Source organism: Strix aluco, chromosome 17, assembly GCF_031877795.1.
Source record: "Strix aluco isolate bStrAlu1 chromosome 17, bStrAlu1.hap1, whole genome shotgun sequence".
Lineage (NCBI taxonomy): Eukaryota > Metazoa > Chordata > Aves > Strigiformes > Strigidae > Strix > Strix aluco.
In genome coordinates, this window is record NC_133947.1 from 14,410,698 (window position 1) to 14,427,753 (window position 17,056).

General features: G+C 48.8%; 1 protein-coding gene across 2 annotated transcripts in view; it reads left to right on the forward strand.

Annotated features, from left to right (window-relative positions):
• The first annotated feature begins 294 nt into the window (after nt 1-294).
• Nucleotides 295-17,056, forward strand: part of ACSS2 (acyl-CoA synthetase short chain family member 2) — a 35,026-nt gene continuing 18,264 nt past the window's right edge. For both annotated transcript variants that reach the window (XM_074843558.1, XM_074843560.1), the window contains exons 1-2: nt 295-465; nt 772-967. In XM_074843558.1, the coding sequence (XP_074699659.1) occupies nt 342-465; nt 772-967 (320 nt within the window). In that variant the 5' untranslated portion in view covers nt 295-341. The remainder of the gene's footprint in view (nt 466-771; nt 968-17,056) is intronic.

The following is a 17,056-nucleotide window of genomic DNA, read 5'->3' on the forward strand; positions in this document are numbered from 1 at the left end:
CAGGGGACGCCACTGGCGGGGGGGACACGGCTGACAGGGGGGACATGGCGGCTGGGGGGAAACATGGCTGACGGGGGGGGTCATGGCTGACAGGACGGCACCGCCGGCAGCGCGCCCCGCCCGCCGCCCCGCAGCCGGCTGCTGGCGAGCCCCGGTGTCGGGCCGGGCTCCGCGGGCCCCGCCGCGGCGGGCGGGCGGCTCTGGGGCTGCGCGGCTCTCCCCCTCCCGCCCCTCCGCCGCCGCGAGGGCGGGCCGCCGCCTCCGGCCCCGCCCTCGGCTCCGCGCCGCTTTGAAGCGGGCTCGGCGGCCGCCTGCCCGCGCAGAGCCGCCGGCGCCCCGCCATGGTGCTGCCCGGGGAGCAGGCCCGGCTGTACCGGCCGCGGCCCGAGCTGCTGCCGGCGGCGCACGTCCCCTCGCTGCCGCACTACGAGCGCCTCTACCAGCGCTCCGTGGAGGAGCCGCACGGTGAGCGCCGGCGGCGGGAGCCCCCTCCGGTGCCCGCTCTCCCCGGGCCAGGGCCGCGGCGGGGCGGGGGAGGCCGGCGGGCGGCGGGGGAGCGGTTCCCGCACGGCGCCGCCGGTTCCTCCGGGGGCCGCTGGCAGGGCGGGGGCTGCCGGGCGGGCGGCAGGGGGCGGCCGGGCCGCTGGGCCGCGGTGAGTCCCCACGCGTGGGGTGCGGGAGCGCGGGGGCTGCCCCGCTCGTTCCTTAACGCGTTGCCTTCCTTAGCCGTGCCGCTTGCTGGGCCGTGAGCTCTGGCCGTTGCCTTTGCAGAATTCTGGGGTGACATTGTTAAAGAGTTTTACTGGAAGAGGCAGCACACGGGGCCCTTTCTGAAGTACAACTTCGATGTGACAAAGGGGAAGATCTTTATCGAGTGGATGAAAGGGGCGACCACCAACATCTGCTACAACCTCCTGGACAGAAATGTCAATGAGAAGAAACTCGGGGACAAAATTGCTTTTTACTGGTAAATTTCTGGTTTTATTATGGTGTAGAAAGTGTGTAAATAGCATGGTAAAGTGTACAAGCACTGGTGATTACTACTGAGCTGAATGAAAACATGGTAAAAGCTGAGAGGTTTTAATCTTTACATAGGTACAGCAGGTGTTTGCTTTCTGTGTGTTTGAGAAGAGTTGGACAATGGAGCTTCTCTGCCCATCCCGGGATGCACAGAGGTGGCCCAGCATAGCAGTGGGGAGCTCCTGACTTCCAGCTCTGCCTTTGCAGTTGCACCTGCTAAAAGCTAAGAGCAGTCAGACGGTATTGAGGCAGGTGCCACAATTCCCTGGTGAAGTTGGTAGATGTGAGTAGAGACATGGGATGAAGAACAGCTAACATCTAAGAGCAAAAAGCTAATAAACCCCAAATCTCCTGTCTCATGTTTTGTGGGTCTGGCAAGTTTCGGCACCTGTGGCAGAAAGGCTCTCCAAACACCTGAGCTTTTATATCTATATATTCCTTGCACTAGAGCGTGTATAACACTGTGCTGCTTTCAGAAAGGCTCTATGTTGTCTTTCAGAAGAAAAGTTAACTTCTAGCCCTATGTTTTGGTTTTGTGTTGTGGTTTGTTGTTTTTTTTCCCAGAGTGGTTACTAGCATTAAAAGCCATGTGAAACTTTTCATAGTGATGCAAAATAGGTTTCACTGGTGATATCTGAGATCCAGAATTAATGGTCCCCTGCAGAACTAGCTCAGCTGGCACCACAGCTGTGTCCCCAAACTGAGAACGGTGCCTTGCCCACCCACATATTTTGCTGTTGCCCTTGAACTGGCATGCTTTTGTGTTGCATCGGTATGACTGTATGTGGCAGTACAGAAACACAATTATATGTACCACTTGTTAGGGATGCAGTAACCTGTTGGGTTATGGTGAGTCCCTTCAGCAGAGCAGCTGGAGCCTTACTGTCATTGCAATAAAAATACCAGATCCTGTAATGATGAACAGCTGTGCTGCTCTGAGTGATTTTGTGCAGCTGAGGGGTCCCCCCAGTCACCTGGTGTAAAGGTGACTAGGGGCTACCCTGCTACAGAGAAGAACTTGTTTATACCAGTGTGGTTCTGGCTGCAACTGTAAAATTGGGTTCATACTAGAGTTTGTATCCATAGAGCTTCAGTAAAAGAATTATGCTGCCTGGCATATAATCATATTGATAAAACACGGGTGAAATGGTGGAAAGTACTTCCCTGCTAGTTAAATACCTTCTCTAACTCACTCGATGTAAAATGATTGCAGCTTCTGAATGAAAACTCTTTTGTAAACTCATTCAGGTAAAGGTGTGTCAGCAAACAAAGCCATTTGGCAGGCCAGCACTGGCAGCTGTGCTGGGGTTTATGGAGGGAGTGGGCACATCATTCTTCTTGCACATAAATCTTTGGGTGACAGCTAGGCAACAGCCTACAGCTTTAATTTGGTCTTGGTGAAGACTGTTCTTGTTAGTTATTATTCTGGCAGCCTTTGTGGGGGTATTTGTGATGCTGAGCAAAACTTGGAGTGAATAGTAAAATGGTGGGTGTCTGTCAGTTGCGGTGTTCACAGTGCTGAAAAATAAGGTCTCTCTTCCTCCTTAGCAGACAGTTTTCCCTGACTATTTTGGGATAAACTCTCCTAGCGTGGTTCTGTCACAAGTGACCTGGCACTGGGGTGTCTGGAGCTGCCAGCTGGGAATGTTGGTGGGAGGAAGAGGCACACTGAATGTGACGTGTGCGGTACTGACCTGCAGACTTGTGGCACTGAGGTCTTGAGGAAGAGGGGCTAAGGGTTGCCACTTGTAAAATTACTTTTCTAGGAGCGTGTGCATGCCTCTCCGGACACGTGTGGTTCTTCAGTAACAAAATGTAATTGCTGTTGTCTTGTCCTTTCACATACTGCGTTTAACACTATTGAACGAGCCCGCTTTCCTAAAACACTTGAGACTTGTCACACTGTATGAAAGGTCAAAAAAGAAATGAGAGCCTCTGAAAGCCAGAGGATTCCTGAGAAAAACTTGAATTTTTTTTTTTTAAAATACCTTGGCCACTTGCTTCTAAGAAAGTCTGTAGCCTGCTAGATGGGAAAAGGTGCTGAGCTTATACCAAGGTATCAGTGACTGCCCAGCTCTGATTGCTTTGAAAAGATACAAGACAATGGTCTTTGCTTTCAGAGGAGAGAAATCATGGAAGAAGTGAATAGTATTTTGAGGCATTGCTGAGTGGCTCTGAGAACAGATGTGTCCTGACAAAACTGAGCTGCTGTGCCCTGCTGATTGTGGCTGCCTCAAGTTTTGCATGGGTTGGAAGGAGAGAGCAGTTCATCTGGATCTGTTGTGGCCAGGCTGCTCTGAAGGCTCCTGTACCATCAGCAGGCTAGGGCTGCCCACGCTGGCTCCACTCTGAGGGTCTAATCCCAAACCACGTGGAATTGCTCTTTCAGCACAAAGGGCAGTTCATGGGATTGCTTCACGCTGCAGAACTTGTACATAGGTGACATTTACTATTGTGGTACCATCCTCTTGGTGCTCTTAGGGCTATGCAGTTCAAAATGACCATCCTGAGTCAGTAGCGAACACTTGTATTTTCCCTGTTGCCTGTTTCAGTATGATAGCTCTTGCTGCTTGTGAACGTTACAAGAATTTCTGTTTTCTGCTGTTTTTGATTCCTCTTTCTGTTTGGTATTGCTGATGTGGCCTAAAAAGGAACAGAAACTCCAGGAAATGTTTCTGATAAAGTGCTGCTCTCAAAAGTGAAATCTCTTTCATAATTGCATGGAAAGGCTGAAGCCAGTAACACTGGTTACTGTGCAGGTAAGATACCTGCGGTGGTTTTTGTGGGCCTTGTGGTTGAAATGCACTGGACAAACTGGCTGGGATGCTGAGGGTGCTTGCAGGGGACTCGAAGCAGTGCCGAGGACTTTGTCAGTGGTGGGTAGTGTTAATTAGAGCAGGAGCACAGTATGCCTTCACCGTGCTGTAGGCATACCTGCATTGCATGGACAAACCCTTAGTTCTCTGCTGAAGTGCCTGTTAATAATCTCATATAAACATCAGCCTGGGCAGCTTGTGTGGGTGAAAATATAACCAGGTGGGAATTCAAGAACAACACCTATGACAAAACTGTCTCTAATTAGACCCTGGGGGGCGAAGGTACCTGGCTGGAGCCTGCTCTCTGTGTAACCTGTGCGTAGCTGGAGCACTAAGTTCTTGCCGTTGTTTCTCAAACCAGTCACCCCAGCTGCAGTACTGGTGGTGCCTGGTGGGACCAGGGGGCAGGGGCAGGAGGTAGAGGTTTGCACACTATTTTTAGCCTCCCTGCAGCCTAGGTGCCTGGGCTTAGCAGGGTGCTGCTGGCATCTGCCGTCTTTGGGAGACTGTATCAATTTTCTGCTTTCTTGTGTGTGCATATAAAATAACACATCTAGAAAGGACAAAGATAGTAGAGGCTGCCAGAGCTTACTGGAGCTTTGTTTAAACAAAAGAATAACTGCCTATGGTTCCCATTCTGGGGCTAGAACAAATGTGACATGCAAAGATAAAATGGAGGTGGTGGGATTTGAGTTTTTTTTAATGTAATAAAGGATTTAGGGACTTTTAGCTGTGAGATTTCTTCAAATAAATGTTTCTGTAAGGAAAAAAACAACAACTATAGAGCATGTTTAAAAACCAAACCAAAACAAAAAAGGTCCAGAGCACTTCTGGAGGCTTTTATTAGGAAACTGGAAGTAGTTTTTGGACAGCAGCCTTGCAGAGAGGATACAGATTGTCAAACACCGGTTCGGTCTAAATGTGCTGCTGGGACCAAAGACCACACCTGCTGGTTCCTGGGGCCCCTGCGTCTGCCAGTGACTGTTTCTTGCCATGACTGCTTCATTCTGGGATGTGCCATCCCAGAATCAAAAATGAAGCCAGATGAAACTGTGTTTCAGTTGCATTTCTGTGAAGTTCTGGGCCTCTTCTGTTTGCAGAAATAATCTTGCTGTAAACTGCTGAGAACAAAGTGCTTGGTCTCCATAATCTAGTTGAGCATTGTGTTTTGTTTTTCTCTTTAGATAACTTTGCAGATATCAGTCTTCCATTACTGCCATATGCCCAGGTTCTGTGACTGAGGATGCTGGCAGTTAACATCCAGACTTTCAGAAGTGCTTAATTGTGGCCAGCTTCTCCAAGATGTACTCAGCTCTGCTACTCCCACCAGCTTCAGGACTTCTAAGTGTCCTTTGCCACACTGACTCTTCATTTCTTTGGTAACTTCCTGGATGACTTGTCAAGCTTCCAGTGATGCAGTCTCTTTCAACATTGTTCTGGTAGTGAGAGCCCATCCCTAAATCCCACAGTTTGTTTAAAGAAAAAAATTCACCACTGGGAAGGCTGCTTATACTGATGCACATTTGCAGACGGGTGCCTGCAGGCTGCTGAGAGCAGTCAAAGCTCTGTTGCAGGTGCTACCGAACATCCATACCCAATGCTGCTGTGTCCCTGTTACTACTGTGGAGGGATTGCTTCCACAGGGGAATTTAAGTGAGCTCTACAGCAGCGACAAGTGTTATGGAAAAGTTACCATGTGTTTGGTTTATGCTCATGCACCACCCAGGCTCAGAACAGCTCCTTCACCTGATGGGGTTTCTCCATGGGAAAAGGGGTGGCCACACTCAGCCCTGAAATTCAGAGAGGCTTTTTGGGGTGCATCCTCAGCAATCCATGTCATCTCCCCATTGCGTATACTGAGAGTGGAGTGATAGATGGGTTGTCTTGGCAGATATTAATTATTTTGGAAGCACTGCTGGACAGGTCAATGCTCTGCTTCTGGAAATCAGGCAGGTGCATCTAAAGTAGGTAACAAAATACGTTGAATGTACTTGTATGTTATTACCCTCCTTCAAGGGCAATTATAGTTCTAGCTTTGCATCACAGAAAGTGTAGCTGTCTTCTGGGGGGTTTTGTGAAATCTTCCAGCCTGGGAGGGAGTTTTCAAAACTGACTGCGTCTGCCTGAATGCTTTAGAGCAGTTTTTCTCATACCTCCAAACGAGAACATCTCTGCTTTGTGGGGCCCTCTGTGACTTGGAGCTGCATGAGTTGTGCAAGAGTGGGAATGGTGGGAGCATCAATAGAAACCTGGTATTAAAATAAGGAGTAAAGGGAGTAGCTGTTGTGGCTCAGACACATCCAGGTCATGTGCTTTCCTGATTTCTTTAGTGGAATTCTTCCTCTCCAAGTTCTGGGACAGTCACCAACCAGTATGGTTAGTGCTGTGGCAGTAGTGCAAACAGCTGCTGTTTGGATGCTTGTATGTAAGTGTTAACTGGGACAGGAGGGACTCATAGCTTGCCCTCAGGTGTAGCTCCCTGGCTTTTCTCCATTGGTGGACAGTCTCCATCTGCAGCTGTGGGCTGTTTAGAGCAAGAGCTTGCTGGACTCAAAATGAACCTATTCCATGTAATCACTCTGATTGTCCTACTGTGGGTCTGGTTGTAGATGAGATACAAAGATGGTGCTGCCCCAGGGCAGCATGGTGATGTCTGCTTAAGGGTTTGGAGATTCTTGGTTTGGCCTGAGGGGCTGGAAAACACAGGGATCATGGTCTGAAGCTTGTTTCCAAAGGCCAGTTTTCTCCTGTTGTATCCTGAGGTTCTTCTGTCCCAGGTGTTTCTGTTAATGGTTTGCTCTTTGTGCTGCATCCTACATCCTCTCTATTACTAGTGAAATCTCTGAGATAGTTACCAAGTGAGTGGTTGTGCCAAAAGGATGAACTATATACGTGAGAGCAGCAAGATCCCTTCTCCAGGCAGGTGCTGTCCTGTGGGGTTCCAGTGTGTGGGGTATGCTTTCCTGGATGCTGTGAGTCAGGGTTTGAGTGCCACGTTACTCAGACAGCTGTCAGGCACAGAGTCACTTCAAATTGTTTTTCCTGTCCGAGGGCTGAATCAGAAGCAGAACTTGACTCGCCCTTTTTTCAAGGGGTTGACTCCCTGGGAAGGATGGTTGGTTTGATGTTTTGGAGATCTCAAGCCCCATTCATGCTCTGCAGAGCCTTTTCTGTCATAGGATGCAGGGCAGGAGTGGGGAGCTGGCTAGTGCTCTCAGCCTCGAGCTGCTCTGCCCTGCAGGGCAACAAAGGAAGGGGACAGGTATTAAAGGTTGGTGACCCCTTGATTACACAGTGCCTGTGGTCTCCCGTGGTTTTGCCCATATTCGGAAGCACCCTGTGACTTGTGCCTCTTTGGGCGGGTGTTCAGCATTATTGAAGATTTTCACTGGAAGTAGCTTTTACTGAGCTGGAATAACCTGTAATCCTGCTCCTGTAGGCAGAATGGGACACTTCTCCTCTGTTAAATCAAGTCGGTAAAGAAAGAAGGCACTTAGCACTTGTGTGTTGCTCTGTGGCTGAGCAGTAAGGAGAGGGGTGGTTGTAAGGCCTTCTGCTTGGGAATGCACATCGACAGCAGCCTTGAATCAGGGGAGCAGCTTTCATTTGGGTTGTCGGAGCTGTTTGCTCACATCCTTTTTCTCTGAAACCCTTGGTAGCTGCTACTGGCAGGGATACAGCATCCGCCTATATAAATACAAGGGAATATCCAGGAAGTATTTGACCAGATAAACAAGTTGGATGTCAATAAGTGCCTAGGATTAGATGGCATGTGCCCCAGAGTACTGCAGGAACTTGAATGTGAAATTGCAGAGCTGCTGGCCAGGGTAGGCTGTGTGTTATTGCAAAGGGCTGCCGTGCCAAGGGCTGGGAGGTTGCCAGCCCCGCTCTGTCTAGCGAGGGCAATAGAGGGGGTCCTGGGAACCAGTAAATGCGACTTGCATCCCCAGTGGTACAGTAGAATAGGGTCACTATGTGCGTGGACCAGTGCAGTCTTGGGAAAGGTGATGGAGCTGCTGTGAAGTCCTGCTGGCAGACCCGCTGGAGCGCGAGGCAGGTGGCACTGAGTGCATGGATATGGCTGTTTTCAGACTGCCTTTGTGAAGTTTCCCACAAAAGGTTGTTCAAGAAGGTTATTTAGCTGTGAATGGAAGAAAGGTCTTTCTATGGAGCCAGTTTAGCCTTACCTTTGCTTCCTCGCTTTTAATGGTGACTCTTCAGGACCAGCAGCAGGTCCCCCAAGGATCAGTGTTGAAACTGAACTTCTGATGGTGACCAGGCTTATGTGCTCTCCATAAACAGCATCTGCTGCTGCTCCTGGAGACAAAACACTGGACCCTGGTTCTGACCCAGCGTGGTATTTTGTGTTAGTCTGAGAGGCTCTTGGCTGAGTTACTGTGAATATCCCAGTGCTGAAGTGCAGTACTGCCATGTAAATGAGATGGCTTTTATGTTCTTATTTAGTATTTTTTCCTCATGCTGCTCATTGTTCTGACAAAGGGTCTGGCTCTGTTGATTCAGCACAAGGGATTTAATAATTTTTCACTAGTTGATTCTTACACCTCTGTCTTAAGATGTTGGCTTACACCCTGTCCAAAGCCGCCTTTCTGCATGGCACAGACAATAGCTCCCGGATTTTCTCACGTCTGTGAAACTTGTATCTTGTTACACTGGCACATATTACAGCACTTTGATATGTTTTACGAATAGTTTGCTTACTGTTGGGAGGGGCACGGCAGTTATGCAGTCATGGCATATTGTGAATATTGGCAGGAGAGTTGAAACTTGGGGTGGATAAATGGAGTTCATGGGCAGAGAGGATGATGAATTCCTGTACGGATTCAGGACATGGAAGATCAGAGCCTTCAGTTTGCTCATTGGACTGGAAAACCTGATTATTTTATTTTAGCTGTGTGAATGGCTTGTGTGTTCTCCCCTGGCACCCTGGTGTGAATGGAGCAGAAGTGGACAAGGACTCAAGCTCAATGTGGATGAGACTTGCTCCAAGTAGTAGTGTTTACAGGAGACAAAGTGATGAGGCTTTGCCAAAGAGCTGCGAGCAGGTGCTTGTTCCAAGCATGGCATTTTTCCTGTGAGTAGTTGCATTTGTTGTGCCTGGTGGGCATTCTGTGCCCAGAGCTGTTAGGCTGTAGTACTGATTGCCAGGGCTTTGGCAAGACCTCTTGACTCCCACCAGTGCAACGAGCTTGCCTTTTCCTCCTGTGCCCAGCCCTGCGTCAGAGCTGTTGCGCACGGCAGGAGCAGGGTTTCAGTTCACTATTTGCATTTCTACACATCACTTGTAAGTGTTGAAACATGTTGTGATATGAAATTGTGAGCCCTGGCAGTTCTCTGTAAATTCAAAGCCCATCGTTTTCTCAGATGTCACCTCCCTTCTTTAGGGGAATCCCTCAAGGAAATTGATGGCCTTCCTGGTTACTTTCTCACAGCTGAGTACCTGATAGTGAAGCATGTTCTGCATTCCTGTTACTGCTGACCATATTCTAAGAGATGTTCCTTGTGTAGAATGACATGACAGTCCAGCAAGTGACATCTGGCCATCACCTGTAGAGGTTTTGAAGGCATGAAGTTGAAATGTCCACCGAAAATCTGATTAAAAAGTTTAATTTCCTACCATGGCCTTGATGGATATTGTTTGAGCCTCCATTGAAACCAGTTTGCCTGACACTCAATGTTTCTAGAAGGTTTTGAAAATTTGACAGTATGTTCCACCCAGAGATGAACTATTTCCCAAAATGGGACATCTCCCAGCTGCAGGTGGCTTGTTGACTATTTTACTTATAGAAGCTTCACCCAGGATACGTTTTGTGGCCCGACTACAAATTGTTTAAACAAGGAATCAGCTGTGTTGTGCTGGAAATAAGCTCTCTTCCCATTGGGCTGGTAAAAATAGTCTATGCTTCTCTGCTACTTATGGTAAACATCTAAAATGTTACCTCTCATGTCAAACTCACACATTCTTCTACAGTGTTCTGTGGATTTGGCTTGCAGGGTTAGAAGTGCTGGCTGAGGTCAGCCAAATGCGGTGACCTACTGCATAAGTCTTGCATATGAGCTCTGTTGCAACACTATGTAATCATTTTCTTTAAAAAAAAACTTAAACTTTTTTTGTTTAAAAATCTTATCTAAATAAAATAGGTAAAAAGCTATCACTTTTCTTCATTGGCTGTTCTCCTGTGTTAAGAAAGTAAAAACATAATTAGAGTTGATGCATATCCTTTTGGCTTGATGGTTACTCAATATCAACTGAGTAGGAAAAATCTGAAGCCACAGAGGAACAGAATTCCCCTTGCCACTGAGCAGACAGACGTCAGTGCAGAGTGGCTGCTGACACCGTCACCGGGGGATTTGCATGTGGTCTCTATTACTTGTAAACTCCCTTATTTTGTCAAATGTGGGAAAATAATAGTAGGTTTCCCTTGAAGAGGGGCTTGCTGCCTGCTGATGATCCAGTCTTCTCTGAAACTATTACCCTTGGGTGTTATGGCTCTTGGTGTGTACAAACCCCATTGCGCTGACTTTACTTGTTCACTTATGTTGGCTGATGAACCAGCAGCAATGTAAGCCAGGAGGTGTCAGTTCCTTTAGAGATGTCTGAGCATCCCCCCAGTCTAGAGAAAAGGGCTTGAAGTAGGTTTTAGGGCGTAGCCTGGCAGGTGTGTGGGAAAATTGGAGGGAATTCTGGAAGGTCAGTAAATAAACGAGTGATTTTGGAGCATTGTCCACCTCTAGCTGGGCTCTGCTGTAGGCATTGCTCAGGGTTATGATGAAGTGTACAGTGGGTAGACTGCGCAAGATAAATATTATTTCTTTAGATGCCTCTGGTACTTGTTCAGGTTCTGAAAGGCTGAAATACAAAGAGTAGCTGAGAATGTATTTAATGAGAAGGAAGGACAGCAAGATTGATGTGGTTTTTCCTATGGGACACTAGCAACCACACAGGGTGTTGGGTGTTTTCTTTGTGGGCTGTGTTTCCGTATGCCTATTTTTAAAGGTGATTAGAAGACTGATTGCCTGATCATAGACCAGATGGTGGCCCAGTTATCCATTTAGAAATTCACTCTATTTTAGCTGTTTTACGAAATACAGGCATGATAATACCTGTGTTTGAGTCAGTTGAGCTGGAGAGGATGGATGTTGGGGGCTGGACACAGCACATTGTTCTCTGCAGAGCACAGGGCTCCTGCTTTGGCATGACACATTGCTGTTTGCCAGCCTGGTTTGGGTTTTGTTACAGCAATAGAAACCTGTTCTTCCTAGGTACATGATCAACTGTTAGTTGAGATGGTTTGGCTCAGAAATCATAGAATAATAGAATGGTTTGGGCTGGAAGGGACCTTAAAGACCATCTAGTTCCAACCCCCCTGCCATGGGCAGGGACACCTTCCACTAGCCCAGGTTGCTCAAAGCCCCGTCCAACCTGGCCTTGAACTCTGCCAGGGAGGGGGCAGCCACAGCTTCTCTGGGCAACCTGTGCCAGTGCCTCACCACCCTCACAGGAAAGAATTTCTTCCTCATATCTAATCCAAATCTACTCTCTTTCAGTTTAAAACCACATCCTATCACTACCTTCCCTAATAAAGAGTCCCTCCCCACCTCTCCTGTAGCCTTTAAGTACTGGGAGGCTGCTCTAAGGTCTCCCTGGAGCCTTCTCTTCTCCAGACTGAAAAACCCCAACTCTCTCAGCCTGTCCTCACAGGGGAGGTGCTCCAGCCCCATGATCATCTTTGTGGTCTTCTCTGGACCCACTTGAGCAGGTCTGTGTCCTTCTGATGTTGGTGCCCCCAGAGCTGGACCCAGCACTGCAGGGGGAGCCTCACGAGAGCGGAGCAGAGGGGGAGAATCCCCTCCCTCGACCTGCTGGCCACACTGCTCTTGATGCAGCCTAGGACACGGTTGGCTTTCTGGGCTGCGAGTGTACATTGCTGGCTCATAGGCAGTTTTCCACCCACTAATACCCCCAAGTCCTCCTCCGCAGGGCTGTTCTCAATCCACTCATGTCCTAGCCTGTGCAGGACTTTGCCCTTGGCCTTGTTGAACTCCATGAGGTTTGCATGTCCCACCTCTCCAGCCTGTCCAGGTCCCTCTGGATGGCACATCCCTTCCCTGCAGCATGTCACCCCATCACACAGCTTGGTGTCATTGGTGAACTTGCTGAGGGTGCCTCGATCCCACTGTCCATGTCTCCAACCAAGATGTTAAACAGCGCCGGTCCCAACCCTGACCCCTGAGGATGCGACTTGTCACTGCTCTCCACTTAGACATGGAGCTGTTGACCACAACTCTCTGAGTGTGACCATCCAGCCAGTTCCTGATCCACCGAGTGGTCCATCCATCAAATCCATGTCTCTCCAATTTAGAGACAAGGATGTCGTGTGGGACAGTGTCAAATGCTTTGCTCAAGTCCAGGCGTCAGTTGCTCTTCCCTTGTCCACCTTATCTAACCCTGTTGTAGAAGGCCACCACATTTGCCAGGCATGATTTGACAGTGGAGCTTTGTTAGGCCCTACCTATGTGTATGGGGGGCACTGGAGGGGAAAACCATGGGGTGGCTTTATTGCAGGTCTCAGTGTTAACTGGTTTTAGAAGGTGATGCTGTTAAATTGATAAGATTTTTCTTTTCCCTGGGATTTCTATTGCCAGGTTTACTCAACAGTGTTCTCTCAGTGCTGCCAAGTATTTCTGAACATACTGGGAAAACCTTTTCACCAGCCTCTTCCAGGCTATGCTCTGTCATTACACAACTTCTTTCTTGATCCATGTCATGATGCAACAGGATTCCAGCATGACTGCAGGGACTGTAGAGGCTGAGCTTTCTGGGAAACCTTTTACTCAAAAATATTCTCAGCCTTCCCAGAACTCCTTGGGTATTTGCTGCCATGCATTACTGTGGTGGGATATAGGTGATGTGAAGCATGGACAGGGCTGGGCAGTCTGTCCCATTGTTAGGAAATGTTCTTACGAAGGTGTTTTGCAAACCTGTTTCAGCTCCCTCCTGGTGTCAGTGGTGTAGACCCTGCTGGAAACCCTTCTGCTTTGGGCAGTGTGTCCAGGAGCATTTCCATATTGAACAATCCATGCAAATATAAGCATTTTTTTCTGATTATCTTATACATCCAGTCTCTCCAAACTTCACGTTTCAACATAATCTGTTTTCTCAAGGACAGATTTTAAATGGCATGCTCTACGCATTCTTGTGTCAGATGGGATAAGCAAGGCCAGGGGTAGAGGGAGAAAATGAATTTTTTTTTTTTCAGTTTGGGTGGCTGTTGTTCCCAAGCTAGCAAGCTGTCTCTAGGCAAACCCTTCTTCAGGCTGAAGGTTTCCTGAGTCTCCTGAGAACAGCCAAGGCCAAATGGCAGCAGGAGGTTTGTGAGCAGCTGGCAGCCGCAGTAGCTGAGCACGCAGCCCGCGTGTGCTAGCACAGGCGTTGGAAAGGCCCGGGGCTCTCGCTGCCCATGCGGTGTGCACGTGAGCCCCTTCCCCAGATGGCAGGAGCTTGGCCCGGCCGAACTCTGCCTGGCATTTCAGCTGCTCTAATTCTGGACACGGGGCGGATCGGGAAGCCATGAGCCCGTCTGGCTGCCCCCAGTGACCTTGCACGTGAGGAGGTGCTACCGTGCAGGAGCCTGTGGTAGAGGAAAGCTCCTTCCTTCACCTTATACCGTGCTCTGGGGACAGGCAGCTGGTGGAGCAGGAGCTGGAGAACTTGCTGTCTCCATCCTGTGCTTCTCATGCACCACCTTGGTCCCATGCTTAGGAGGGATTTTGGTCTCTGAGCGAGTTTTAGTCTAGATGGCACCAGAGGTGTTTCAGGGCAGACATGCCCACAGTCTCTGTCCCTGCTCTACTGGAGGCTTTCCGCAGTTCCCCACTGGCCAAATTCTTCCTGTGGCATCACAACATTTGGGAAAGGGTCCTTTCCCTCTTCCAACACCTTTTTCAAACTGGCAATCCATGTTTTCTTAAGGGTGATTTCCAGCAGCTAAAATGCAGAGCCTTTTTCCTGCATTAAGCAGAGCTGCTCTGTGCTGCCATTGCTTCTCTGCCGGTTGGGGAATGAAACCTGGTGGCTTTGAGATGGTTTGCTTTGCTCTGAAGACTTACTTTCCAGGTGCCCCACAGCCCAGCTGAGCTTGGTAATTTTGGGTTAATGCTTTTATTTAAGGGTGATGGGGTCACAGGAGCTTAGAGGAGAAAATTAAATGTTCTTCAGCCCCTTTGGTCCTCCGTGGGAGCATTTACAGGGGTCAGATAGACTTTGGCTTTGTGCCCTAGTTTGCTTTGGTCTGTGATTTTTCCCTTTTTGACTGACTGCACATGGTCTGGCAGATCTTGAAAACTTGTAACACTTCAGTTGCTTGGCTTCATATCATCATTTTCTCCTGTACACCAGCTTTTCTTAGTGGTGTTATAACCCTTGTAAACCACCATTATCATTGGCAATTACCTTAAAAACCATAATTCCCACTGATGCAACCTGTGCTTCCTGCTGCTCCGTGCAGATGCTAAGGCAGCGTTGCACAGGGAAGCTCTATTCATCCATTACTCAAACAGGCTATACAAATAATTTTTATTTAGAAATCTAGTGAAAAGGAATAACCAAACAGCATTGCGATTCATTTTTGGGTCAGCTTTGCTGTGTCCATTTGGGTGCTCTGTGAAGTGTGCATCCCCTTGGCCACTGAGCTGTAGCAGGTTAAGAAGTTACCGCCCCTCCCTACTACTTGTTATCCTACAGCTGAGATGGGGTCAGCTTGCTTGGATGGTCAACATAAGGCTCGCTTGGTTATGTGATGAGTGGCTGAGGCAGACCAGTGCTTTGAAAAGTCCTGATGCTTGGCAGAGCACAGTAACTTCTTAACCTGCTTTGGTGCAAATACCCAGGAGTGCATCTGGCCACAGCTTCCCTCTCCCATGCTGCTGCTCTGCATCCCTGACTGCTCCACAGGGTCAACACTTGAGTTAATGTGACTCTAAAGAAATGCTTGCCTGCTCCTACAAACTGCTTTTCCTACTACACAATGTATGTACAATACTAAATCTTTTGCTAATCCATGTGGTCACTCTAACAGGGAAGCTTAACCTTGCTTTAGCTACATGGGCACCAGGCGAAATAGGTCTGTGGCTCTGCATCTCCAAGGTTGACTCCCAGCTGAGAAGGCAGGCAGTCCCTGAGCCTCCTAAGCATGGTTGTGCTGTGGTCACGAGTGGTGTCCCCCAGGGCTCGGGTTTGGGGCCACTCCTGTTTAACATCTTTACTGATGATCTAGACGAGGGGATCGAGTGCATCCTCAGTAAGTTTGCAGATGACACCGAGTTGGGTGGGAGTGTTGATCTGCTCGAGGGTAGGGAGGCTCTGCAGAGAGACCTGGACAGGCTGGAGCGATGGGCTGAGGCCAATTGGGGGAGTTTCAATAAGGCCAAATGCCGGGTGCTGCCCTTGGGCCACAACAACCCCCAGCAGTGCTACAGGCTTGGGGAGGAGTGGCTGGAGAGCTGCCAGTCAGAGAGGGACCTAGGGGGGGGATTGATTGATAATGAGCCAGCAGTGTGCCCAGGTGGCCAAGAAGGCCAGTGGCATCCTGGCTTGTACCAGCAATAGCGTGGCCAGCAGGGACAGGGAAGGGATCTTACCCCTGTACTCGGCACTGGTGCCAGGGCAGGGTCAGACTGGCTCTTAGGAAGTATTTCTTTGCAGAAGGGGTTGTTGGGCGTTGGAATGGGCTGCCCAGGGAGGTGGTGGAGTCCCTGTCCCTGGAGGTATTTAAGAGTCGGGTTGACATAGCGCTGAGGGATATGGTGTAGTTGGGATCTGTCAGTGCTAGGTTAACAGTTGGACTAGATGATCTTCAAGGTCCTTTCCAACCGAGATGATTCTGTGATTCTGTGGATGTGGCAAGTGTTCAGGTTTCCCACCTGAAGTTTTCTTCCTCCCCTGCCCAGGTTGACTTCCGCATGTGATCGGTTCTTGCAGAAATGCTGGTAGGGCCACCAAAGGCGTGTGTCATGGGGCTTGTGTGTGTACCGGTGCCTGTTCAGAAATGGAGAGCCTGTTATTTTAACTGCTGGCAGAAGGGAACAGCATGATAAGTGCTCTGCAGAGCCTGTGCTTCCTTTAATATGTTGTCAGGGATCTATTTTGTGCGGATCTGGGCACTACCGTGATGGTCCCCGATGCCCTTGGGCTTATCTGGTCCTGGCAATGAATGGCTGCAGGCAGCTAGAAAGCTATCATCTCTGCATGAAACCTGCCTTTTCCAACAAAGCACCAACTTCTAGGAGAAAGCCTGCCTCGGAAGGTCCCCATTGTGCATCTGTGCATTTAGTTTAAAGGGTTTGCATTTACTTAGTTCAGCTGAGACCATATGGCCAAAAAATGCCTTTCTCTCGCTGAGCATGCATGCAACATGCAGTATGTAAAAACATGGCCTTCTTAATTGCTGAAGAACTCGGATACGTTCCTGCTGTGACTGAGATGATACTGTAAAATTTTGGATTAGTAGTTGCTAAATTCAGGACTCAGTTTGAGGGAGATGAGAAGAACATCAGGCTCAAACTGTGTTTCTCCATGTATTTCCTCTAATGATGTATCTGGGAAGTTCAGGGAGCTGAAAATTTGTTTTTCCTTTCAGAAGAAGGCTTGCTGTTAGATCAAAGACTGCACACTAGTAATCGCAGCAGTGCCGCTGCCAACTATTTTCATCACCAGTTCTTAAAAAAAGGGTATATCTGGGGAATGTTGGATTCTCTGGGGCTTGGGCTACACATTATAGGTATGGAGGTGAGCACTGCATCAGTGTTTTCAGAAGTGTGCGGTTTTTTATTTTTATTTCTTTTTCAGTTTAATTTGGACAAGTGAGTCCATGTGAGAGACTCGGCTCTTGATTTTTATTTGGTGGGCACTGAAGGGAAGATGCTGCTCACAAAACTTTGCTGCCAGGAATTGACAGGCTCGCTTTTGACACACAAAGTACTTGGTAGCATGTGAGCGGGCATTCCTTTAAATGCCCCATCTAAAATACATAATTCTATGGGCCTTTGTGCCAGAGCAGAGGACAGAGCAATCTCCGAGTGCTGCTGTAGCCCACTGAGTGTAGCTGTGGGCACACCAGACTATTTTCAGATGTGGGGAGACTTAAAGCAATTGCCTGCTCTTGAAAGACTGCTCGGAGGCCTTTGCCAGAGGTGCAGTGAAA